This window comes from Rattus norvegicus, chromosome 3, assembly GCF_021556685.1.
Source record: "Rattus norvegicus strain SHRSP/BbbUtx chromosome 3, alternate assembly SHRSP_T2T, whole genome shotgun sequence".
NCBI lineage: Eukaryota > Metazoa > Chordata > Mammalia > Rodentia > Muridae > Rattus > Rattus norvegicus.
In genome coordinates this window covers 6,918,264-6,943,144 of record NC_141536.1, presented here as the reverse complement: position 1 = coordinate 6,943,144, position 24,881 = coordinate 6,918,264, and the positions used below count along the sequence as shown (strand labels likewise).

General features: G+C 52.8%; 6 protein-coding genes across 14 annotated transcripts; 4 read left to right on the top strand and 2 right to left on the bottom strand.

Annotated features, from left to right (window-relative positions):
- Positions 1–3,034: 3,034 nt before the first annotated feature.
- Tmem203 (transmembrane protein 203) lies at positions 3,035–3,863 on the bottom strand. Its single transcript, NM_001107819.1, has one exon. The coding sequence runs from the start codon at positions 3,650–3,652 to the stop codon at positions 3,242–3,244; it is 411 nt and encodes a 136-aa protein (NP_001101289.1). The 5' UTR covers positions 3,653–3,863; the 3' UTR covers positions 3,035–3,241.
- Positions 3,864–3,906: 43 nt separating this feature from the next.
- Ndor1 (NADPH dependent diflavin oxidoreductase 1) lies at positions 3,907–12,137 on the top strand. Of its 8 annotated transcripts, none has more exon segments than NM_001107818.1 (14): positions 3,907–4,115; positions 4,389–4,466; positions 7,471–7,568; positions 9,049–9,147; positions 9,229–9,330; positions 9,422–9,631; positions 9,900–10,021; positions 10,098–10,318; positions 10,403–10,510; positions 10,637–10,751; positions 10,892–11,041; positions 11,129–11,247; positions 11,317–11,411; positions 11,516–12,127. In NM_001107818.1, coding segments are annotated over 14 exon segments (1,797 nt in total). In that variant the 5' UTR covers positions 3,907–3,980; the 3' UTR covers positions 11,661–12,127.
- A 569-nt stretch (positions 12,138–12,706) lies between these two features.
- LOC134486098 (RING finger protein 208) lies at positions 12,707–14,456 on the top strand (the record flags this gene model as incomplete). Its single annotated transcript, XM_087655082.1, has 1 exon — positions 12,707–14,456. A coding segment is annotated over one exon (975 nt), but the record flags the coding sequence as incomplete, so codon positions are not given.
- A 589-nt stretch (positions 14,457–15,045) lies between these two features.
- Positions 15,046–17,082, bottom strand: Rnf208 (ring finger protein 208). Its single transcript, NM_001437788.1, is given in 2 exon segments — positions 15,046–16,525; positions 16,818–17,082. A coding segment is annotated over 1 exon segment (798 nt). The 5' UTR covers positions 16,012–16,525; positions 16,818–17,082; the 3' UTR covers positions 15,046–15,213.
- On the top strand, positions 16,833–20,571 carry Cysrt1 (cysteine rich tail 1). Of its 2 annotated transcripts, XM_087653758.1 has the most exons (5): positions 16,833–17,057; positions 18,770–18,922; positions 19,151–19,302; positions 19,484–19,571; positions 19,902–20,571. In XM_087653758.1, exons 1-4 carry the CDS (start codon positions 16,962–16,964, stop codon positions 19,542–19,544), a joined length of 462 nt encoding a protein of 153 aa, XP_087509884.1. In that variant the 5' UTR covers positions 16,833–16,961; the 3' UTR covers positions 19,545–19,571; positions 19,902–20,571. The 2 variants fall into 2 exon arrangements, with proteins under 2 accessions (XP_087509884.1, NP_001102664.1); NM_001109194.1 differs by lacking the exons at positions 16,833–17,057; positions 18,770–18,922; positions 19,151–19,302 and having other exon boundaries at positions 19,481–19,571.
- A 1,782-nt stretch (positions 20,572–22,353) lies between these two features.
- On the top strand, positions 22,354–24,682 carry Rnf224 (ring finger protein 224). The gene is made up of 2 exons (NM_001399328.1): positions 22,354–22,509; positions 22,824–24,682. The coding sequence occupies exon 2, from the start codon at positions 22,825–22,827 to the stop codon at positions 23,293–23,295; it is 471 nt and encodes a 156-aa protein (NP_001386257.1). The 5' UTR covers positions 22,354–22,509; position 22,824; the 3' UTR covers positions 23,296–24,682.
- The last annotated feature ends 199 nt before the right edge of the window (positions 24,683–24,881 follow it).

The window sequence follows — 24,881 nt, the reverse complement described above, 5'->3', positions numbered from 1 at the left end:
AAGTTGCCTGCTGGTCCACTCCATCAATATAAACTGGAGATTATAAATGAATTTCAGGGTTGGAGAGACAGCTCAGAGTTTAAGAGCACTGACTGCTCTTCCAGAGGTTCTGAGTTCAAATCCCAGCAACCACATGGTGGCTCACAACCATCTGTAATGAGATCTGATGTGTGTGTCTGAGGACAGCTACAATGTACTCATATATAATAAATAAATAAATCTTAAAAAATAAGGGCTGGCGAGATGGCTCAGCTGTTAAAGGCTAGGCTCACAACCAAAAAATAAAATAAATAAATCTTAAAAAAAAAACCCACATTGCTAACTTACCCTGTAGTGTCGGAGATTGGGTCCAGAGCCTTCTGCATGCTGGGTGAACTCTCTACTACTGAGCCACAGTCTCAGCTTCAAAGAGAACTTCTTCAAAGAGAAGTTCTTCAAAGAGAACTTCTAGTACTCATGCCTTTTATACTCAAATTCTAAATTACCAAAATAAAACAGGAACACACAAAACAAAATCTAAGAAATGTTACAAGGAAAACCACTCCAAAGCTCACCTCGTATCTTGCTTTGAGAAAAAAAATCAGCCCAATCCTAGATTAGAAACATTTTTTCCTAGCTGGGGGCAAACCTTACAAGTCACCCCTTGACTGATGTCCTCAGTGAGTGACATGCCTGACGATTTGTCCCCAACAGAGGAGGCATAACCTGCTGTGCTGGAGCACAGACCAGCACACTTGTTCTGCAAAGGAGCACACGAAGTTATTTTCTAGTGATTCTCAACAGAAACATGGCAATGTCAGAATGAACTACTGGTTGTTACAAATGAAGGCTGCTACAGACCAGACACACTACCAACCTTCTGACATCCTCAGGACAGTCTCTTCTTCGTCCAAAATAAATGGCCAGGGACTGGTGAGGTGTTAACATCTGCTGCTCTGTAGAGGGAAGACCTGGATTTAGATCCTAGCACCTGGATGGCTGTAACTTGCTCCTGGAGATACAGTGCCATCTTATGGCCTCCATGGACATTGCACCTGTGCTCCACAGCCACACAGATTTTTTTTTTTTTTTTCTTTCCTTTTTTCTCTTGTAAAAGAATGACCTAGTCAGCTGGTGGTGGTGGTGCATGCCTTTAATCCCAGGAGAGTCAGGAGACTGAGGCAGAGACAGGCAGACCTCTGTAATTTCAAGGCCAGCCTGGTCTACAAAGGAGTTCCAGGATAGGCAGGGCTGTTGTCACACAGAGAAACCCTGTCTCAAAAAACAAAACAGAAGAATGATGCCACTCAAATTGCTAAGCATACTGAGGAACCCTGTATTCTGCAGGTCACGTTTGATCTGTCAACTATTAACTTTTGTTGATGTTCCTTTAGACTTTCTCCTGTTTCCCTGTTACCCTCTCCTGATTTCCCTCTCTCTCATAGCCCAGACTGGCTTCCAGCTATGCTGCCAATGATGACAATGTAGGTTTTTTTTTTTTCCTTTTTTTCAGAGCTGGGGACCGAACCCAGGGCTTTGCACTTGCTAGGCAAGTGCTCTACCACTGAGCTAAATCCCCAACCCCGACAATGTAGTTTTGATCCTCCTGTCTCCACCCCCTCTCAAAATAAGATTACAGGTAAACAGTCAATCAATCAACAAAGTTATATCCAAATGTCCCTTTTCTTTTTTGTTTTACACCAGGAAACAGTGTGGCATCCTGTTTCAAATCCTTTAAAAATGTAAAATTTAGAGTTTGCGAGATGGCCCAGTGGGTGGAGGCGCTTGCAAGCCGCCCAGGCTGCCTGATTTTGCTCCCTGATATCACAAGGCTGACAGAAATAATTTGCGTAAGTGGTATGATATGCATACACCTGCATTCACACACACACACACACACACACAGAAATTATTTTTAAATGTAAAAACCATAATGCAGTCAGTTGGCAGGATCCTTGCCTAAGCTAGATGTGGTGTTGCCTGCCTTTAATCCTAAGTCTTGGGAGGCAAAGGCCGGCCTCTATGAATTAGAGGCCTGTTCTACAGAGTGAGTTCTAGTTCAGTCAAGGTTACATAGTGAGTTCCTGTTTCAGCAGCAGAATTCCAGAATCACATAAAACAGGAAGTTAAAGGTCATCACTGATTACAAAGCAAGTTTGAGGCAAGTCTTTGCTGCACAATACCAGATGATCATTTGTCATCCCAATCCTGCAGCACTGCCATCAGAGCTCACCAATGGCTACACACTAATAAATCAGGGTTCTGGTGTCACATACTCTACAAAGTCCAGCCCATTGTTTTTAGCTGGGGTAGCTAGTAGTGCAAGTTACCCATCGCCTACAACAAGAAACGGGGATTTTCCAAAAATACTCTAACACCCAAGGTGCTCTACCATTGTGCACTAATATCCCCAACCCTGTAACTCCTGTCCACAATGTTAAGCGAGGAACAGCTGAACATTCACCTAATGCCTATTGTTACTTTCAGGAAACATTTTTTTCCACCAGCAAACACTGACACATGACTGACATAAACCTTGACATGACCTTAAGCTGATAAACTCCAGCTGTTCCCAAGCTCCTATGTATCATGTCTCTACTTCCATGAGCAAGTGAGCACCTGTTCCGAATGTCTATGCTTCCTTTTCTAGGTCTGTTTGTCTCAAGTGTACTAATGACACCTGCCACAAGGGGGTGGGAAAGTCGGGGAAACTGCAATCTGTTGGGCCAGGAAATCTTGAGAAGTCTTGAGACCAGTATTTTTTTTTCCCAGATGGCAGTTACCCACATAGGGTATTCATGCTCTTTTTCAACAGTCTGCTCTATGTGAGGTGGAATGAACAAAAGGCTAGTACTTGCCAGACGTTATCAATCGAATAAGTAAGTCTGGCCTGGAAGGAGTACACTCTAAGGTCAGTGCAGCTGAATGAACAAGCTGATTTATAAAGGGGTACATCACCATAGGAAATATTCAGAGCCTATCAGGACATTTTACTTAAATGCAGTCTCCAAATGTTGGAAAAGTTCAGTATTGACTAGCAATTCAGCACATGAATAACTGGAAATAAGTTTTAATAAACGAGGCTTCACTTTTAAGTTTTGCTCGAGGAAACCATCTTAGATATAAAGAATACTGGATAGTAAACTGGGCACAAGCAGACACTGATTTCTGACCAAAGCTCCACCAGTGTGGCACCAGGGTCTGGACTGGGATGTCCAGAACTCCAGCTGCACAGTGCTCCATTAACAGCCTCTGCAGGAGGCTAGTTGACCCGACAAGCCCGGATCATGAGAAGCTGCAGGAGAATGAAGACCGGAGAGGTAATCAGGCCGAACCAGAGTTCCCGAGTCTGCTCCACTAGCTTCTGGCACAGCAGCATCTCAAAGACAAACTTGAGGCTTAGGACGGTGAGAACCCAGAAGAGGCGCAGTACAGCCAGTCGCTTCTCCCCATCTTGGAAGAGACGAACGGAAACGATGGTGGTGAAGTAGGTACTGAGCCCGTCGGCAGCGAAAAAAGGCACAAAGACGTTCCACCAGGAGAGGCCCGGAGCCAGGCCATCCACTCGCAGTGCCAACAACACGGAGAACACCAACAGGGCCAGCAAGTGCACGAATATCTCAAAGGTGGCGAAGCCCAGCCACTGCACCAGTTCCCGCAGCGAGAATAACATAGCGCCTGTTTAATACCGGCCGCCAGTGCCCGGCACCGGGACGTCTCTGACCGCAGACCTGGCGACTCCCTGCTGCCGCCGCTGCACACACGAAGCAGCAAGCAGCCCAACCCGGCCTGGACGCCGGCCCAGGGACTCCGCGGCCCTCAGGACCCCAACCCGGGTCCTGGAAGGTGATGCTAGTAGAAGCCTATGACGTCCAGATGCTATTCCCGGCCCCTCCCCGCTGGCGCAACTGAAACGCGTCATTTCCTGTTGACAGCGGAAGGGGGAAGTTAGTGGGTGTAAGGTTCTGGTCGGGCTGCGCGGTCTGTCCGGCGTGTGCGGGATGCAGGTTCCACAGCTTCTGGTGCTTTTCGGTAGCCAGACTGGCACAGCTCAGGACGAGGCGGAGAGGCTGGGCCGCGAGGCCCGGCGCCGGCGGCTAGGTTGCCGCGTGCAAGCTTTGGACTCTTACTCCGTGGTGAGGCTCGGGCGCTACGGCGGAGACCTTCCACCGGACTTCCCGTCCTCGGACGGAGGACGTTTGAATGCGGCCCTTTGGGCCCAAGCGAATTTAGGGAAAAGGGAGGCACGAGGCTGAGGCCCGAGAAAGAGAAACCCCGATAGCCACTGGGAATAATTGTCCAAACACTTTTACTCTGTTACCCTAGGTGAAGGTGGTGGGATGCGGTTCAGGGAGGGCACTGATCAGGGCCGCCAGAGACCTTACACCTACCTGTGTCTTGTCCTTGAGGCGAATCTCATTAGGGAGCCCCTGGTGATATTTGTTTGTGCGACTACAGGCCAAGGAGACCCTCCTGACAACATGAAGGTAAGGCTGGCCTGATGTGTACCCTCGACCAGTTTTCTTTGCCGTGTAAGAGTCCCAGTGTGCACAGAAATACCTTCCCTTCAAAACATGTTGAGTATGAGAGGTGCCTTGGAGAGATATTCTTTGTGTAGATCCGAGGAGAGAAATAGCTCTTAGTAGCCATTCATTAGCCTTGACCATTTTGTTTCCCAGATTGACATGAGTCTGGTCTGAGTCATGTGAAGTTCAAGCTTTGTAACATTCAGAGAACTTTCTTTAATTCTCTCCTTTTTTCAAGCACATATATTCCTGGCACCATCTGAAACATAGCAGCCACATTTTTCCTTTATGGAGATCAGTGGCCAAAACAACAGATTTAATGGTCAATTACCAGGAAATACCTTGTGTTGGGGAAAATGCCAGATGTTCAGGAAGTGAAGGGGGTCCTGAAATCGGACACAACTTTTTGGAGGGAAGGAGCACACCTATAATTCTAGCTCCCGGGAGGCAGGAGCAGATGGAGCTAGCCAGGGCTACGGTAGGGAGACACTGTCTCTAAAATAAATTAGTAAAAGTAGGGGCATAAGGTGGTGAGAAGCAACCTGTGTGAAGGGCAGAAAGTTGAGGATTCCTCAGCCATGAGCTACAGTGAAACATGTGGGCTTAAGACGGAATCTATAGGAACTATGGAAGTGACACAGTGATGCTGTCAGTATAGCAAGACCACCACCTGTCTGAAGGTAACAAGAATAACACTAGGGAATGCATCACCATAAGCAGGAAGTGCCCCTGTGCTTTGAGGTGGGTGGTGGCCTAAGGCTGGATAAACCAGGCACATTCCAGAGAAGCCAAAAGGGTAGAGCCAACAGGATGTGTATCAGAGGGATCTAGAAGATGAAGGACAGAATCACAACACAAGAAACAGGATACATAGTAATTCCACCTGTGAAATGAGAGGACCACGTTGGGCCGGTGCCAGGAGATATCTAGAGGAACTGCAGTTAGCTGTGTAGTACTAGGAAGGTCCTAGGAAGTGTCACTGTTGAAGCACCCAAAATAAAACTGAAAAAAAGCCCCTATCCTTCAGGCTTGCCATCTAGCAAGGACAGTGTCAGACAGTTTCCCTTCACAAGGTCAATGACAGGGTGGAAGGCTTGAAAGGCGTCCCTAGGATCAGTAGTGACTGCTAAGGAGAGTAGTCGTCTATGAGAGGCAGACACTGTGATCTTCAGAACTAGAGAAGATGAAGTAGAATCAGGAGAGTTCAAGGTTGCCCTCACCTACATATTAAGAAACTGTATCAGCCAGGTATGGTAATATACATCTGTAATCTCAGCACTCCAGAGGCTAAACCTGAAGGACCAAGAGTTTGGGGCCAGCCTCAAACTAATGTCAACCAAAAACATGACTCAAACATAAACAACTTGTCCGGCAGTGATAGGAAACTTGGAGTCAGAGGCAGGTGGACCTCTGTGAGTTTGAGGCTGGCCTCGTTTACAGAGTGAGGTCCAGGACAGCCAGGGCTATAGAGTGAAAATCCTGTCTCAAAATAAAATAAAAATGAGAAAGGGACAAAGAGGTGAGGGAATGGTGACTTGCCTCAGGTTTGAGGCTTGCTGGTCTGTGGATAGCCCACATAGGAGCAGGAGTCAGTAGTTACTGTCTCAATCACAACAGGAGCTGAAGCCCTTTGAAGAGGCTACAGGCCCAGCATCCCAAAACACACTTGGGAGTATGGTCCCTCATCTCTGCAGGACAGGAAGGCCTTGGCCTTGTCATCTTTGTCCTAATCCTTTTTAGAAACACATTGGAATTATAGGGGAAAAATCTAGTAACTGGGTCTCCTCTTATCCATTTCTGGTGAAATTGACTGACAGGCATGTCCTAGAGCTTTCCATCAGCTTTTCCAGGAGCTTCTAAAGTACAAATAGGTCACAGAGAGAGAATGAATCAGTGAATGAATGAGTATGTCTACTGGAGTGAAGACTCTTGTGAAAGGGAGAGACAAACAGAACCCAGAATTCAGTATGGATGCAGCATTCCTGGGCTGAGACCAGGACCAAAGTAGGACAGACAGGTAGGGAAGCAGGAAAAAACCTGCAGAGTATTGGAAGATATTGCTGAGCAGTTCTCCCAAGTGTAACACAGAAATTGGACCATGGAGGAAAACTGTCACCAGAGCTTAAAGATGACATGAGAAGTGACAGAATGAGGTAGGACTAGGCAGGCAATTAATAAGGACAGTAACGGTGTCACACAGCTGGGTGGTGGTGGCACAGCCTTTAATCTCATCACTCCAGAGGCAGGTGGATCTGTTGAGTTCAAGGCCAGCATGGTCTACAGAGAGAGGGTCCCAGTGCAGCCAGGGCTACACAGAGAAACCCTGTCTACAAGCAAATAAACAATGCCACATAATGGAAGGGCAAAACTGCAACCTGAGACAGTGACCACATGCTTGCAAGGGGCACCCATCAAGGATGGCTAACAGGCCAGAGGGCAACAAGCTATAGTCAGCAAACTGGAAAGGTCAGTGTAAACCAGAGTTCAAGGGCATGAGTTAGTGAGTTGACACCTTCAGAGAGTTGGAGCACAGCCCATCTTCCTTTTTTGCCCAGAAGACTTGAGTGAGAACATGTGGCCCAGCCCTTGTGCAGTGACTGGCTGGTCCACCACTACAGCCGTAGAGAAGCAGCTGGAGAGTGGTGAGCAAGTTCACGCCAGACCAGAAGAAGAATACTTCATTGTGTATATGGCAAGAGGGTGTCAGGCTGCCCTAGCAATTAGATGGGGCATTGAGCTACAGGTCGCCATGTATGAGAAATATTATACAGTGAGGATAAGTTTTCTGCGTGTGTAGAGTTTCTGTCTGTAGTTTTTGTACCATGTGAAGGAGAGATGGCCAGATTGGCCAGTGTACAGTTCTGGGCTCTAATGGTCTTCCTTCCATACCATCCTCTCCCTTCTGGGACCTCAGACAGAAAACTGGCCTGAGCTGTGGTCCTAACACAGTTTCCTGTGGCTACAGAACTTCTGGAGGTTCATATTCCGGAAGAGCCTGCCATCCACCTCCCTCTGTCAAATGGATTTTGCTGTCCTAGGCCTCGGGGATTCCTCATATGCCAAGTGAGTAGGCAGCCAGGCCTTGCACTGTGTTAGCTCATCCACCTTATCCACAGATACTCCCTAGTGGGCACACTAATCTCTGTAAGGACTTGGCACAGAGGAGGCCACTATTGGGGAAGGGACAGGGTGACAGAGTATCACCATGGAATTCAGGGCATGGTAAGGCTCAGACCAGCCAGCACTACATTACCCAGTCTGTCCCTGTTCCTCACTGTGCCCCAAACATAGTTTGAAGTATTGATAACTTGAAAAGAGCCCTAAGGTGGACAGCTTGCCTTCAGGTAGCTTGTTAGGCAGGATCCTGGGTTCTCGCTGTCAAGGTTTGTGGATAGTTATGTCCCTAAACAAGCAGTGCTGTTAGCTTTCCTCATTTCCTGGGGTGATAATGAGGGATTTCCACTCAAAGGTGCAAGTAGCTGTCTAGTTTCCTGTTTTCCACAGGCCCAGTGTCATCCAGCACTGAAGGCCACTCCAGCCTCCTAAAAAGTTGTGTGCACAGCAGGGTTCTTGATTGCTTTAGATAAAAAGAACAGAAAATGGCGCTGGAGAGATGGCCCAGAGCCAGTTAAGAGCACTGACTGCGGGCTGGGGATTTAGCTCAGTGGTAGAGCGCTTACCTAGGAAGCGCAAGGCCCTGGGTTCGGTCCCCAGCTCTGAAAAAAAAGAACCAAAAAAAAAAAAAAAAAAAAAGAGCACTGACTGCTCTTCTAAAGTCCTGAGTTCAATTCCTAGCAACCACATGGTGGCTCACAACCATCTGTAATGAGATCTGATGCCCTCCTCTGGTGTGTCTGAAGACAGCTACAGTATATTCATATAAAATTAATTCATAAAGTAATTTAAAAAACAAAAACAACAGACACCGGAAGCTGAGTATGATAGGTCACTCACTTAAAATCCCATCACTGAGAAAGCTAATATGGGAGGGTTGCCACAAACTCTAGGTGGGACTATATCTTACTAAACCAAGAAGAACAGAAAATAGGAAGGCAGTGCAGCTTTGCTCTGCTAGAGGGTCTGCTCATTGACACTGTGTAAATACACAGAAAAGGTAGGATGGAGTCCAACTATTGATGTGGTTCCCAAATGGACAAGCTGATGCAAGGACCAGCGAGTCTTCTACAGACCAAAGGGGAAGCTCTTACAGAAACACATCCCACACCCACCTCATCCCCAATAGTAACTGTGGAGCCCTGGTCAGGGAATCCAGTCTTGATCTCTTAAGAGCTGTGGGTTAATAAAATGACCCCTCCACATGGCAGCCTGTTGAGATCAAGGGACCCACCATTTGTGGTTATGGCTGTTGCTCTGGTCTCATCCCCTGCATGCTGAAGCCCTGCCCCCTTCTAGAATGCTGCCAGTGTGCACCACTGAGGAAGTGACTCTTGAGGGAGGTCCTATACTCCTTTACTCTGCTCAAGAGGTTGGCTACACTACTGCTCCTTACACTCTGGGCCTGTCTTGCTGTCTCCACCCACAGGTTCAACTTTGTGGCCAAGAAGCTCCATCGCAGGCTGCTGCAGCTAGGAGGCAATGCCCTCGTGCCTCCGTGTCTGGGTGACGACCAGCATGAGTTAGGGTAAGTGTTGATGGCAGCATCCCTCTGTGCACCCCATCTTGGCACGGGCCCACAGAGGCCAATGTCTGTACTCTTTCCTAGGCCCGATGCTGCCATTGACCCCTGGGTAGGAGACCTTTGGGAGAAGATAATGACTATGTACCCTGTACCCCTCGACATTCCTGAGATCCCTCATGGAGTCCCGTGAGTCTGAACCTTGGGTATATGAATATCAAGGGACTTCAAGCTATTTTATCCCCCCAGCCCACCCAACTGATAGTTCCACTTTCCACAGCTTGCCCTCCAAGTTCATCTTCCAGTTTCTTCAGGAGGTCCCCAGCATAGGGGCTGAGGAGCTGAACCTCGCCAGTTCAGCCCCTCAGACACCCCCCTCAGAGTTACAGCCCTTTCTGGCTCCTGTGGTCACCAACCAGAGGGTCACTGGCCCCCAACACTTCCAGGACGTTCGGCTGATGGAGTTTGACATTACAGAGTCGAATATCAGGTAAGGAGCCAAAGCCCTCAGCAGTCAGGCAGGCTGCTCATGTGGCTGTCGGAAGCTGATGTGGTCAGGGAGAAGCTAGGCAGTAGGTAGGGCTTCAGAAAGGTACACCAAAGCTGTAGGCCAGGCAGCTCAGAGAGCTGGACCTCCAGCCCACCCGCCTCTGTCTCCTTAGTCCCTTCATCTTCCCCCACAGTACACATCCCTCCATTCCCCAGCTCGTCTGTCCTTTCCACAGCAGCCCCACATTTCTGGTGACTTTTTCATACAGTTTTGCTGCTGGCGATGTTGTCTTAATTCTGCCCTCTAACTCGGAGGCCCACACCAAGCAGTTCTGCCAACTGTTGTGCCTGGACCCCAATCAGTTTTTCACACTTAAGCCACGGGAACCAGGTGAGTATGGGAGATGCACCAGCTCTGAGGTCCAAGGTGCCACCTAATAACCCAAGCCTCCATGCCATTCCTGCAGGTGTCCCTTACCCACCAGGGCTGCCTCAGCACTGCACTGTGTGGCACCTTGTGTCACAGTACTTGGACATTGCCAGCGTGCCCCGCCGTTCCTTCTTTGAGCTCTTGGCTTGTCTCTCCCCACATGCACTGGAGCGGGAGAAGCTGCTGGAATTCAGCTCCGCCAGAGGACAGGAAGAGCTCTGGGAGTACTGTAATCGGCCCCGCAGAACCATCTTGGAGGTGGGCTTATGGACAGACAGGTGGATATGGGCCCCTGAGCTCTAGTATGCACACCACCACCACAGTAAGACTCCCTTTATCCAGGTGCTGTGTGACTTCCCACACACGGCGGGTGCCATTCCTCCAGACTACCTTTTGGACTTGATCCCTCGGATCCGTCCCCGGGCCTTCTCCATTGCTTCATCCCTACTGGTGAGGACTCTGAGTAGGACTGAAGGCTGGCTGGGAAAGCTGAGACTGTGTAGGGCATTTGTCCCTCCTGGGGTTGGTAGCAGGCAGGAGTGCTTTAGCAAGTTACAGCCATCACTGTGTCCATAGGCTCACCCCAGGAGGCTACAGATCCTTGTGGCTGTGGTAAAGTACCAGACTCGCCTGAAGGAGCCCCGCCGTGGCCTCTGCTCCTCCTGGCTAGCATCCCTGACTCCTGGGCAAGGTAATCCATAGTTCTAAGGTTGGGAGAGAGTATGGCCTCAAGCTCCTGCTTTTCCTGTTCCTTCTACCACAGGCGCTCAAGCCCCAGTGAGCACCTCACCATTGTCTTTTGACCTCCTACATGCTGTCTCCCTTCTGTAGCCGGACCTGTCCGGGTGCCTCTGTGGGTTCGGCCTGGGAGCCTAGTGTTCCCAAAAACACCAGGCACACCCATTATCATGGTGGGGCCTGGAACTGGTGTGGCCCCCTTCCGAGCAGCCATTCAAGAACGAGTGGCCCATGGGCAAATGGGTGAGTACAGGAGTTCCAGAGCAGTGTGACCACTGAGACTGGTCTAGCCGAATTCCTGCATCTAGACGGGGGCCCCATGTTTCCCAGGAAACGTCTTATTCTTCGGCTGCCGCCAGCGGGATCAGGACTTCTACTGGCAGACTGAGTGGCAGGAGCTAGAGCAGAGGGGCTGCCTGACCCTGGTTACAGCCTTCTCCCGGGAGCAGGTGAGTATGTTCGTTAGATGGGGCAGGAGTTGGGATGGCTGAGACTTAGCCTCTGACACCTACCTGCAGGCACAGAAGGTGTATGTGCAGCACCGGCTCCGAGAGCTGGGGCCACTTGTCTGGGAGCTGCTGGATGGCCAAGGTGCCTACTTCTACTTAGCAGGGTGAGCCAACTTGGGAATGTAGGGGAGTGGACCAGCCTTCGGGGGAGGGGGTAGTGGGGATTGGGGTTTCAGGGTCACTGAGTTTTCTGAGGCTTGCCCCCCAGCAATGCCAAGTATATGCCTACGGATGTTTCGGAAGCCCTCACAGCCATTTTTCAAGAAGAAGGACGACTCTCCACCACAGATGCAGCTGCCTACCTTGCCAGGCTCCAGCAGACACTGCGCTTCCAGACTGAGACCTGGGCCTGAGGAGCCACTTGAAGCTCACACACACACTGACAGCTACACAGGGGAGCCTGCTGGAGTCTAGAGGGCCCATTGTTACCTTTCGCCCTCTAATCCCAGAACACTGGTTAGACTCACAGTTGAACTTTTTTGGTCCATCTGACCAGGAAGACAGTCCCTGCATACAGCCAAACTCAGTGGAACCCAGTGTCCCATACATAGCCCCAGTGCAGCCTGCACTCCTGGTTTTCTCTCAGTCCCCTTCATTCTGCCCCAAATCTGCACCCTAGTCCATACCTCCAAGGGCCTGCTAAGCCCTCCAAGGGGTGTAGAGCTGGGAGTGGGCTGCACTGCCCCTCTGACCGTGCCATTCCCGTTACCTGTGCAACTCAGGCTCAGTTGAAAAGCCACCAGGGGCCAAGTCTCCTGAGCATTGAGAATGGGCAAAGTCGTCTGTCTTCAGGTCTGTAAACATGAGTAAACTGCCTGGGTAGCCACTCACTTCCATTTTTTGCTTCTAGATTTGAGGGTGGTAGGTGGGACATGCATTATCTGCATCTGCTAGTGGTGGGCAAAGATCTAGGGCATGAGCACAGGCTGTGTATGTGTACCTCCTTGTCCGATACCAAGGCCTGAATCACACCACACTGGGATATCTGTGTGCCTCTTGGTGTCTGTCCCTTTTGTGCTTGGAACGTGGTCTTGACTCTGTCCTTAAACTGACAGCTTGGCCAAGCTACTCCTCTGATGGCCACACAACTCAGCCAAGCTCATACCCTTCTCGGTATGACGGCCAGAGAGGGCCTAGAGAGCTATTGGGAGGTCCCAGCTAGGAGCCAGAACACAGTATTCTTTCCAAAGAACTGAGAACGATCAGGTGGAGGGGTGTGGTCTGTGTTGGTCCGCCCATGGGCAGGGCCTCTAACCTTGGAAAGAGAAACCCTGTTGGGGGAGTCAGACAGGTCCAAGGGCAGCTGGGAGCTAAGGAACCTCTGTTTTGTCCGTCAACTTTGGGAACAGAGACCAGACCTAGCCAACACTACTCTTAGGCCTGAGATACCAGGAGTTGACATGCTTCGGGGACTCAAGTGAAGTTTACTTCCAGTGAGGTCGGCAAGCCGAAGGTGTCTCTAGAGGTTAGTGCTCTAGTGAATGGGTGGAGGCCAAGCTCTGCCTGGCTCCTGAGGGCCACACTAGCCTTCAGACCTGCGACAATCCCTGCTGTCACCCTGGAGTCACACTCTACACATCCTGACTTCTGTTCTGGTGACTCTGTCCTGGGGCCTGATGACACCCCCTCTGTGTCTGCTAGCTCACCCTGTGTTTCTCTGGGTCCTGAGCTCTTGGACCCACTGTGCCAGCCACCAGTAGATGAAGAGGATGATCTCAGTGTTCCCCAGGGTGCCAGAACTCCAGACAGTGAACCTGAACTGGAGACTAGAAACCCGTCTGGTGCCTGGGCCTTGTCACTTGTGGAGGGGCAGGAGGAAGGTGAGGGCCAGGTTGAGGAAGAGGAATGTCCCATCTGTGCTGAGCCTTATGGGCCTAGTGAGCACCACCTGACCCTGCTGAACTGTGGTCACAGCCTGTGTGTGGGCTGCCTGCACCAGCTGTTAGGCATGAACCCCAGAACTGACCTGGGCCGTGTGCGATGTCCACTATGTCGTCAGAAGACGCCCATGCTGGAGTGGGAGATCTGTCAGCTGCAGGAAGAACTGCTTCAAGCTGATGGACCCCAGTGCCCAATGCCCACTGCATCCATCACAGCCCTGCATCCTGGCCCTTGGCCCTGGGGGACCTTAGAGCAGCGCTACCGGCTGCGATTCCTGGCAGGGCCTGTGGGAGGACGGAGCTGTCTCCCCTTCCTGCCCTGCCCTCCCAGCCTTGGTACCTGGTTGTGGGCACTGCGGGAACGTGGCCCCTGTGCCCACCGATTGTCACTGCTGAGCCTGCTGGCACTTGAACTGCTAGGGCTGGTAGTCATCTTCATGCCACTCATGTTCCTAGGGGTGCTCCTCATGCTGCTAGACCGTTCCAGCCACTAAGCAGAGCCCAGATGCTGGCCAAGCATTGAAGTCCATGCTCAGATTCTGGTAATCAGCAAAGACTTCTTATCACCAAGACCAGATATACCTAAGAGCCTGAGCCAGCCAGAGTGCTTACACACCCTTGCAGCCTAGATACTGGCTAAAGCCAAGGACACGAGGACGGCCTCTGAAGTAGCCTGGCCTGGCAGGAAGAGCTGTGAAAAGAACCCTGTGTGCTTGCCATGGGCAGGCATCTCACTGGTCTCAGGCAGAAGCTGGGCTATACCGCTAGCTCATGGTGCAACCAGTGAGGGTGGACACAAATGTGTGCTTCTGATTATACTGAGATCTGTTTATAGAAGGCAAGGGCTGCAGAGACTCTCATTTCTCCAGACAGAAGCTTTTATGTGTCCCTAAAAGCAACAGCAGCAGCCACAGTAGCTACCAGGAGAGGCCTGCACTGCACAAACTAGCCTTCAAAAGCTCCCGGCCTGAACTAAGATAATCTCACCAGAGAAGATAACCCAGAGCAGCTGGGATCAATATTGCCTTTGTATTGGAAGGGCCAAGGGCCCATCCAGACCCTGAATCCTCCAAATGCCCAAGGTCCAGCCCTCTTCCTAACTGACTCTTCAGTTCATGTCACTGGACCAGGAGGCCTCACTTGGGAGATGCAGACAAATGTCAGCTCACTTCATGGCTCACTGGTGACACGATGTAGGATGTGACATGTCAGAATGAGTGCTGTATAGCAAGTATAAGAAAGGCTCTCAGTAAATAGTCGTTACTATGCTATCATTACCACATCCATCTCATTATTACTCCATCTCTGCCAGCCTGGCACTCCTCACAACCCTTGAGTGGTACCAGTTCCAGTCATAGGCAGACCGGTGCCATTTAAGACTGCTGGGTCCTTGATCTTAGCCAGCTGTAAGCTTCTACATATGCTGTCCAAAGGTCATTTCCATACATCCTTGGCCAGAAAAAAGGTACTTTTTCTGGGGGGACAGGCTCTTTCTGTGCAACCCATGTTGACTTCACAGTTCTGCCTTCCAGAGTGTTGGGACTCCCAGTGAGCGTTACCACACACAGCTCAAAGTTCTGTCTGCCTAGCTGGGCCAAATCCCCACGTGCTGTACACTAGTAGTCCTCTGCACCATTGTGTTCACAGCTACTCCCAGACCTGAGCAACACACTTGGCCAGGCTTGGCCTTCAACAAGCAGAGCGGGCTAGCCTTGAATGGAGCTGGGTCGCCCTCTAGGGCTAACCTCGAATGGCGCTGGGTCGCCCTCTAGCCATGGTTAGACCATGTTTGGACCTACCCTGGGCCTAGGCGTGGGCACAGCCCACAGAAGTTAGCTTCAATCAGTGAACAAGTGCAAACTTTGGCAAAGAGTTTTAATGGCAAAGTTGGCTGCAGCGACAATGCCACGCAGGGTAGGGCCAGAAACCACAGTGGGCAAGAGAGGGTCAGCGGGCAACAGGACAAAGCCAGTTCCCCGAAGAAGCGGCGAGCAAGGGCCTGCAGGCAGTAGTGGGCAGGTGGACACTACATGATGGAACAAGCAGATAGCGGGTTCCGCACATGGCAGGTGCATGCAGCCCCACAGTACTGCCGGAAGGTCTGGTAGCAGCTGCCTTCAGATTCACCCCCCCACTGGCCACCGGATGGGGCAGTCAGGGCTTCAGGTGGCAAGCGGCTCAGGATGGATGTGTTGACAGCCAGTGCAGCCAGGCCATAGTCAGTGAAGAGCACAGTCTCACGGTGGCAGGTGGGACAGGAGATGAACTTGTACTTAGGGCAAGACTCGTAAAGAATCTGCAGGCACTGCTCACACACGGAGTGCAGGCAAGACAGCACACGGGGCCGCCGTTGAGTGACGTTGTATGTGTGCCCACAGGTCGGGCATTCCAGGGGCTCACCTGCTATCACTGGCCCAGATGATGAAGGTGCAGAGGCTGTTGGGCCAGGTCGAATCACATACTGATTTACAATGACCTCATCCACCGGTGCCACCCGGGGGAAGCCCAACTCAGAACTGCCCTTGCGGGGCCGCCTTGGCAAGGGTGGAGTGTGGGATGCTCCTTCCAAGGTAGGCATGTCCCCCCCACATGCCTGGTTGACAATGATCTCTGTGTCTGAGGGCCAAGCACGCTTGGGTGCCAGAGTGGGAGTGGGCCTGGGTGCAGGTGGGAAGCAGGGGGTGGCCGCTGGGAGCTCAGGGAACTTTTCAGGGTGGACAATTTTCATGGCCTCCATTTTGAGGATGACATGGGGGCCTTTCAGGCAGGACATGAGGAGGCCCGGCCATCCACTGCCCACCTCAGGCCCAGGGTCAGCTGGCATCCGGCTCTCTACAGTCAGACTGGACGTTGGCACAGGTGGGGGTGTTGGGTGGGGACGTGGGGGAAGAGAAGGGGCTGCATCCTGGTCCTGCCAGGCCTGGTGAGGGCCACGGTTACTCCGTGGACTGCAAGGGGCAGCCGGTGACAGCTTGGAGGGCAGCCCCCCTCCCAGTGGCCACAATGGCTTATCTGGTTCAGTCCGAAGAGGAGGAGGAAGAGGAGGGGGAGGGGGAAGCAGGCGGGGACAAGGGGGTATGGGAGGCTGTTTTGGGCTGTGGGGCTCACCCAGGGTCTCTGTCTGCTGAGGCTGGCAAGGGGGCGTGGAGGGGCCTCCTCCTGTAGCAGAGGTCAGCAGTCCCTGGGCCGGGACATCTGGGCAGGCAGGGGCTAGGTGGGCCCCATGGCTCCAGGACAGGGCGCCCAGGGAAGGCAGCTAGCCTGATCCCTGGCTGCCGGAGGACCTGGGCTGCAGGCTCCGCCGCAACAGCAATGGAGAGGCCTGCACCAGGCCCGAGCTGCGGGTGAGAGAGAGTGTGAGGGCAGCACGGGGCCCACCTCACTCTCGCCTTCGCCCTCATCCTGCACAAAGGATAGGGCGCCCGACCTCTGACCCTGACTTCTTCCGTGGGATCCAAGTCTCCACGGAACTCTGAACGCAACCCCCTCCCCAGTATACTCTCCGAGGCCGGACTCACTGTCCGGAGGGCTGACTCTATGAAAATGGAAAGGAAAGGATGTGTTTGGCCCCAGCCCCTCCCCCCCCCGCCCCCCGCCCCCGTCCCCCCCCCCCCCCCCCCCCCCGCTCACCTGCCCCAGCCTGGCGTTCCCCGGCTGCGCCGCCGCCGCAGCAGAGGTTGTCTCAAAGGCAGGCCCGGATGTGGTGCTCACACCTTGGCTCTTCTGCTTTAGTGGCTCCGATAGCTCCCGCGGCTCCAGTGGAGACCTCGGGTGATGGCGGGCGCAGGCGGCACCCAGGGGCGCGAGCGCTGGTGCTGGACGCAAGGCTCGGCGCGGTGGCGGCGACAGCGGCGACGGCGGCGGCGGCAGGTGCGTGCGGAGCGTGGCGCGTTCTGCGGCGGAGGCGCGGGGACCGCAGTGCGCGCGGCGCCCGCCCGCGCCCGCAGCGCCACCCCCCGTCTGGGGACCCGCGCGGGGTCCACGGGGCGGGGCCAGTCTCCTAGCCGCCCCTCGATCCACGCCTGGCCTGGCGTCGGCTCCCAGTGTCGACCTCCCAGCTAGCTACCGGCTGGTCAGAATCCCGGTGCTGCCAAATTCCCTTCCCTCTTGGCCGACCCCCCCAGGGGCCAAACCCTCCGCCGAATTTTGTAAAGGAAACCTTCACGTTTTACTTCCTCATTTTGAGCCTCACAATGCCCGAGCAGGGGTTCCAGCGTTCCACTTGTGTCTCAGCTACCTTTCTTGCTTTGAAAGGGCAGGGTCCTTTCACTCCAAACCCCGACACACCCCCTGTGTGAACGCCGGGAGTTTTCCAATTCACTGACGTATTCACACTGCACAAGGATTCGTCAAAGAGGGAGATAGGACAGCAAAAGGGACAAGGGGTTAAGTGGATACCAGAAGAGTGGACAGAGGGAGCTGGGGCAGTCACAGGAGGCTCAGAAGCTTCACGGACTGGAGGTGGAGAATTGGAAATACCTGGGTAGGCTGGCAGTCCGTGTGTAGGGTGGAGGGCCCACTGTGTACACTCACCTGCCTAGGGTGGGGTAGCCCTTTCTTGGATCTCATCAGGTCAGCACGTGCTTCTATGTTCCACAGTTATGTACTAAACTGACCCCACCCATCAGAGGCCCCATTCCTTTCATCCTCCTCCTCCTCCTGCCTGATCCTCTTCTACCTGGGCTACACCTTTGCCTCGGGGTAGGGGGGGAGCCCTCAGTGAGGAAAAGACTAAGGACACACTGATGACCGTGTTTACATGTTCAGAATGCCATTCTCTACCCTCCCATGGCCACCACACGTGTGACCAACACAGAGTCCTATGCCTGACCCTGGAAAGTCCGGATTTCCTTCAGGCTACGGCCCATTTCTGTATAATTCGACGAATGGAACAGTGTTCCTGTGAGTCAAAGCTGGGCCAGACTTTACAGTTGTGTGGACCCATACGCCCACTTCAGGGCTCCTTCAGCAAGACAAGGTTAGAGGACGGGTCAGGTGCTAAGGTGTAGTGGGGAGGCATTTCATGGGAACTTGGCATGATGCTGGGCAACTCAAGATAGCTGTGGCCGGAGAAAGGATTGAGCCCACCCTTCCTAGGAGGACTCTGCTCACCTACCCACTCAGCATGCGCGCAAGGCCACCTACCGCCCCACCTTCTGCCTAGGGTCCCGCCCCATAAAACAAAGCCACGCCCCACAGGAGAATCAAGGTTCCCTCATTCCACACTGTTCTGAGCTGAGTGGTGCAAGCCAAGGAGCCGTCCAAACCGGGTCTTTAGGAAACCCTGGAGCGCGGAGGCTTCTGGGAATTAAATTTCCACTGGGCACCTCGGCCGGGTTTACGCATGCTCCCGCCTTGGGGCGGAGTCTAGATGGGCGATGAGCAAGATTAAAATGTGCTTATGTAGTGAGCGCTGGTTTTCACCTATTAAACATGTTTCCCCCAGACCCATTTCCTTCTACTTGCTAAGTTGCTAGGACTCTTGTCTAGACCTGCCTGACTGGCTCTACGCAGGCTTACTCAGTCACGCTGGCTTGCAGGCCTTGTCCTACTTGGTGTCCTTCCTGGTGTTTTCTGGACAGGAATCTGAGCCCGTCTCACTGGTTGTAGACCCAGAGAAGCCCACTGTTGTCTCAGCCCTAGCGCCACCGTCCTTCTTCGTCCTTCGTGACCACTGTGGACAAGGAGGTGAAGCTGCAAAAGCAGAAGGATGCCAGGACCAAGAATGGGTGCTGGTAAAAGAAAACTTCGGGGAGCTTTTACCCCAACTCACCAACACAGGGAAACCGCAAGTTTAAGAAAGGAGTGGGAAATGTCATTTGTGTCTGAAGCTCATGTCACCAACTATAAGTAAAGTGTATCTGCCAAGTTGTGCCAAACTATTATTATTATTATTATTATTATTATTATTAAAATGGACAGCCCTCCAAATGGTTTTAATTGTCTTGTGCACTCAAACGCAGTTTGTACTGAGTATGGACAGTTGGTGGCAAGGAGGAACTCAGAATGGTGGCAGAAGAGATGTGAGTGATGGCTGCGTGACCCCAGCACATCTGAAGACCCCAGAATCTGAAGGCCTGCCTCCACTTCCTTTCTGGGGCCGTGACCCAAGGAGGTAGGGCATGCTCAGATGAATTGTGACTGAGTCACCCCAGATTGGCAAATGCCCCTTAAAGCCCAAACCTTGGCCTCCACCCATCTGGGAATGAGGGGTGACTGGCTGCTGTGCTCCAGTTGTTGAAGCCTCTTGGGAACCCCATCTTTGAGCTCCACCCCAAGGCCACACCCCTCTCTAGGAAGGAAAAGGCACTTGCTGGTAGCTCTACTCACAGTCACTGGGACCTGGAGCTGGACTAAGAAGACAGACTGCTGCTGCTGCCGCAGGTGAGTTCTTGTCTAGATATCCACCTGTACTTTCCAGTTCCTCCTGGGCAGCCCCTGCTGTCCCTTGGGCCAGCTCATCAGTACCTTCTAGCCTTTTATCCCCATTCCCAGCTGCATCCTGAGCATTTCTTGGATACTTGGTGGAGGGTAGTAACTGGGTACTTGGGCCTGCCTCCAGTACACACAGACCTTGCACACATTCTGATGTCTCCACGGGATGGCTTTCCACAGGGCAGACTCCTCTTAAATGGGTGTCTTCTTAGGCTATGGGCTCTCAAGAACATTTTCTCTTCTTTGAGTCCATATATGTTTCTCTGCGCACCCCTACAGCCTGGACCATGGACCCCCATGAGATGGTTGTCAAGAATCCATATGTCCACCTCAGCATCCCTCGGGCTCACCTGCGCTCTGACTCGGGGCAGCAGTCAGAGGAGGTTCCCTCTTCATCGTCCTCCTCTGAGACCCAGCCTCTGCCTCCAGGAGCCTGTGCCCCAGAGCCAGTGGGCCTCTTACACACTGTGGAAGCCCCAGGGCCCAAAGCTATCAAGGGCGCCAAGGGTGAGCAGTGCCAGCAGACCTGGCAGTCACCCTGCAATCCCTATAGCAGTGGCCAACGTCCATCGGGACTGACTTACGCTGGCCTGCCGCCTGTAGGGCGTGGTGATGACATTGCCCACCACTGCTGCTGCTGCCCTTGCTGCTCCTGCTGCCACTGTCCTCGCTTCTGCCGTTGTCACAGCTGTTGCTGTGTTGTCTCCTAGCCTGACTATCCAACTTTCAGGGCTGTGGGGCCAGGTTTCTGCTCAATACCAAAGTGGTGATGGACATCAGGACTGTCATGGGAATCAGACATTTCCTGCCCTGGACAGGGGACCCTATCCACCAGGAAGGTTCAGCTGGAGCCCTCTGGAATAGGGTTCCAGCCACTAGCCATGTTGGCAGCAACAGGGACACCCTTCACGTCCTGCAAGACTTTGGCAATAAAGCAGGATGAGTGTTGTGCCCGTCCGTGGCTGATTTTATACCAGGGGCTTGTTTGGGAGAGGGTCCCAGTCTGGACAACTACTTTTGCCCATAAAAAATACAAATACAGGGGTTGGAGATTTAGCTCAGTGGTAGAGCGCTTGCCTAGCAAGCGCAAGGCCCTGGGTTCAATCCTCAGCTCCGAAAAAAAGAAAAGAAAAAAATACAAATACAATCTCCACAGCAGGCTCCCAGGCTCTGTGGGATCTTGATCCAGAGGCTGCCTCATGACATCCATGATTTAGGGACCTTGCAGGTCTCAGTCTGCCCAGGGGCTTGTAGGTGGTAAGATGTCCACTGCCCTGGGCCAGTTCTCTGTACTCCCTAAGACTAAAGCTGAGACAATAAACAGGCTAACATTGAGTCACAAGGCAGGACACATGCATGACCCTGCTGGGGTCTAGAGAAGGATCAGGTTGGAGGACTGTGGGTGGGTGGTGCTGGTGTTACAGGGAGTGGGAGCATAGGAAGCAGGACCCAGAATCCAGCCCTGCCCAGTGTGAGTCACCTCCCAGCCTCAGCCAGGACACATTTCTAGTTTCCCAGAAAATGTGCGTCCTACAATCTAGAGCTCTGTTGCATTCATCTTTTGAGTGATCTATACTAGGCCTTGAAGCTGAGGCAGGGAAGGGCGGAGGAGAGTCCTCTCGTCTTGTCTATTCAAGCAGTGTCTGTCCAAGCAGTGTAAGGTGTCTATTGGGGGCTTGTATGGGATGTCAGAATGGGAGTGTGTGAGGAAGCCAACCCTGGCAGCCCGGTGTTTCCAGGGCAGGGCAGATCCACACACCACATGGAGGAGAAGAGCTGGCCTCACAAGACAAACAAGTCCTCCTGAAGTTGCCATCTCCTGATGCGGAGACAGGTCATGTGAGAGGGAGGCTAGATGTGTAGTGTGTCTAGGTCTCCAGGTATGGGCAGGTAGGTCATTGCCCTGAGTCTCCTTTCTGAGTTCTGTGTCCCCTGTTCTAGTAAAGGCCAGTACAAGAACCTGTTTGACCAGTCTTAAAGGCAGACTGCCAAGGGAGTGGGTAAAAATGAGTAAAGAAGGGTTGTCCTGCCCTTTGGCTTCCTCGTGGCAACCTCTTGTGCAGTGCTAGGGTCCCTGACAGCACAAATGGTTCTCCCTAGTTCTGCAGGTCTTCAGTCCCATCACGGGGAGCACTGAGCCCACTTCACTGAACTGCCTCCCTGGACTATTGCAAAGGCTGGGGTTGGGGTCTGTCTGATGGGCAGTCAGTGAGGAGGTGCTTTTGATGAGCAGGGGGAGTGCTTTGGGGATGATGGGGTGTGGGAGGGAGATCCTCATACTCTGTGTTCAAGTGCCACCTCAGCGCCAACGGGCTGGCTACTGCCTGGGACGTCACAGAGTAGACCCAGGCTAGGGAGAGAAGAAGACGGTGCTGAGAAGTGCCACGATTTATCAAGAATGTGCACCCTACTCTGGAGCTGCTAGTGGGTGGGGGCAGGCTCCCTGAGGCTGAAGAGCAGACTTCACTCAGGCCAAAGTGGGAAGATAATACTGTGTGGGGATCAGACAAGAGGGGTGAAGACTGAGCCTAAGAGAAGAGTACAAGAACAGGGAGGATATAGATGCTGGGGACAGCAAGGCCACTGAAAGGCAAAGCCAGGTGTCTAGGTGTTACAGGGCAAAGTGGTCTGGCAGCACCCATTATGCAGGGGGCTGGCCCACCCTATCTCCTGCCCAGTGGGTGGGGCATCAGATCCAATTGCAGGTGCTTTGTGGCTGAAAGAGGAGCCCACTCTAGCTTGATGCTGCCACCACCTGCCTCCTGCTGCCTTGCCTATGTAGATAGTAATGCGAGCCCAAGGAGGGAGCCGTGAGGTGTCCAGGGTCCCCACCCCCTCCTCCTACAATTCTCTAGCTTGGAATAGCTTTCTGGTGGAGCGGATGCAGGTAAGAGAAGCCTATGGTTCAGGAAGGCTGCGGGTGGGAGTAAGCAGGAGGGGCCACCAAGGGGGTCTCGATGGTGGAATAGAGTGCCATTTCAGTCAATGGTCACAGAAACAAGAGACATGCCCAGACTTTAAGACAGCCCAAGACCACCCACCTTCCCTCCAGGTGTGTAGGCACTTACTTTCCCATGGCCTTGGCTTCTGTCTTCCCGGGAGGCATTCTGGAGGCCAGCATGGGTCCAACTGTCATATAGGTGGGTAGAGGTGAATTGTAGCTTGTGCTGTTGCTCCGTTGGTCCCTCATGCTGTCCTCAGGATGCTGCAGCCTGAAGGTCTCCACACCTTAGAGGAGGGGGCGGCCCTGACAGCCTCACGGAATGACTGCATCATCTGCTACTCTGCCTACGACCTCTCAGTACACTTGCCTCGACGTCTCTACTGTGGCCACACCTTCTGCCAGGCGTGCATGCGGCGGCTGGATACCCCAGCCCATGAACAACACTGGATCCCCTGTCCACAGTGCCGGCAAAGCACCCCTATGCCCCGTGGAGGGGTGACCATGTTGGACTTGGACCTGGCTGCCTTCTTGGCAGTCAAAGCTGAACGGGAACCATCAAAAATAGAGTCCAGGCCCTCTGTCCCCCTAAAAGTCAGCACTACTATCACTCAGCAGCCAGCTGGACTCTATCCCACCCTGGGCCCCCAACCCCATTTCCCTCAGCCTCGACACTGTTGCCGGGGCTGGGGAAGACTATGCTGGTATCCCCCTGGGAACCCCGAAGTCTGAATTCTGGCCACCCCCACCCCTACAGAAGAAACTGTGCTTAGTAGCTTGCCTACTTTGGAGCCACTGATCATACACAGTGCAAACAGAACAGCTGCTAGCAAGATGACTTTCCTATAGTGCTATGTGACAAACGTAGTGTTGTCACTCAGGAACATTTTGGGCCATAGCCTAAGGTCAGAGTCAATGGCCATGGTGCCATAAGACTCCGCAGTAGGCTGGTGACCTCCCATTCTACTGGTCTAGATTTCCATACCCCAAAGTAGCTTGCCTTTGTTTGACTAGCCAACATCCTGCTGCCTATGCCTCCGTAAACCCAGGACTCAGAAGGACAGGGTCATACATGGTTGTATGTGAGAATGGCATTACAGCAGGACTTCCTCTTTATAAACATCCAGAGGTATGAATCAGGAGGGAGGGCAAGTTACCTTCTCTCTCCCTGGCGTCTCATTATTACTGACTATCTGACAATGGCCACTGAGCTCCTACCATGAGTCAGGCTCTGTTCTCAGAGGGTCTGAGAGGGTCTGCAGCACGATGATACCTCTTTGACAGGTACCAAGGAAGGGTGCCATAGAGAGCTAGCTCTGACAGGGGTCTTGACTGAGATCTCACGGCTCATTATCCTATCTCAAGACTCTCAGCTTCCGTCTACCACGGGTGACGATAATACAGAACTTTCGGTAGGTGCTAGAGGTTACAGATGATTGAAACCAAGGCCAAAGCTGTAAGCCTCTACCCTTGTAGGAAGGAGCTGTATTCAGGAGCCCCTGGGAGGAGCCTCCTGGGCAGTGGGTGTAGGATTGGAGGAAAGAATTTGCTGAATAGACATTGAGAAGACTCCTTCTCTGGGCAAAGTCCCTCAAACAGCTGGGGACAAGGCTGAGCAGTGAGCAGAGAAGGGTGCTTGAACTTGCAGGGCCGCTAGGCAAATAGCCTCCAGGAGAGCGCCCAGTCCTCATCACAAAAGCTGGAAGAGGACTGATCCACAAGAAGGAACATTTCACAGGCACTTGCTCAACTGGGAAAAGATACTCAGTAGAGCTCACTTCCTTAGATGCAGATAGAGGCGTTAAGTCCTGGACCCCCTGCTGTGCTCCGCAGAAAGCTCTTCTGGATCCGACCCCACCCTAAAACTCAGATTTGAATCTGCTGACCTCAGAGCTTGGGTGCATTCCCCCACTGAGGAAATCCATCTTCCACACCCACTTGGTGCAAAGGGCTTCTCTCTTGTCTCTCTCAGGTGCAGGGATGACCATGATAAGATTTGCGGAGTTTGCAACACGGAAGGAGAAGGGCAACTTTCTCTGGGGTTTCTAGGCAGCCCCAGCCGGAATGACAGCATCCTGCCGGGTGGTGTAGAATGTCCATTAAATGTATCGCATGCTTACTGGTGGCTGCAGCCTCTAGCTCTATTTTGCTCCTGGCCAGATGTTGCTTGTCTCTGGAAGAAGTTCCATCCCAAGAGAGTTGGGCTGGGGGCTCAGGACTCCTAGTCCTAGGATGACAAAGGTCTGAATAAGGCCTTGGGCCAGGCAGGGTCTCCCTTTGGGGAGCCCCAGCTCCTGGGTAAACATTAATGGGGCTCC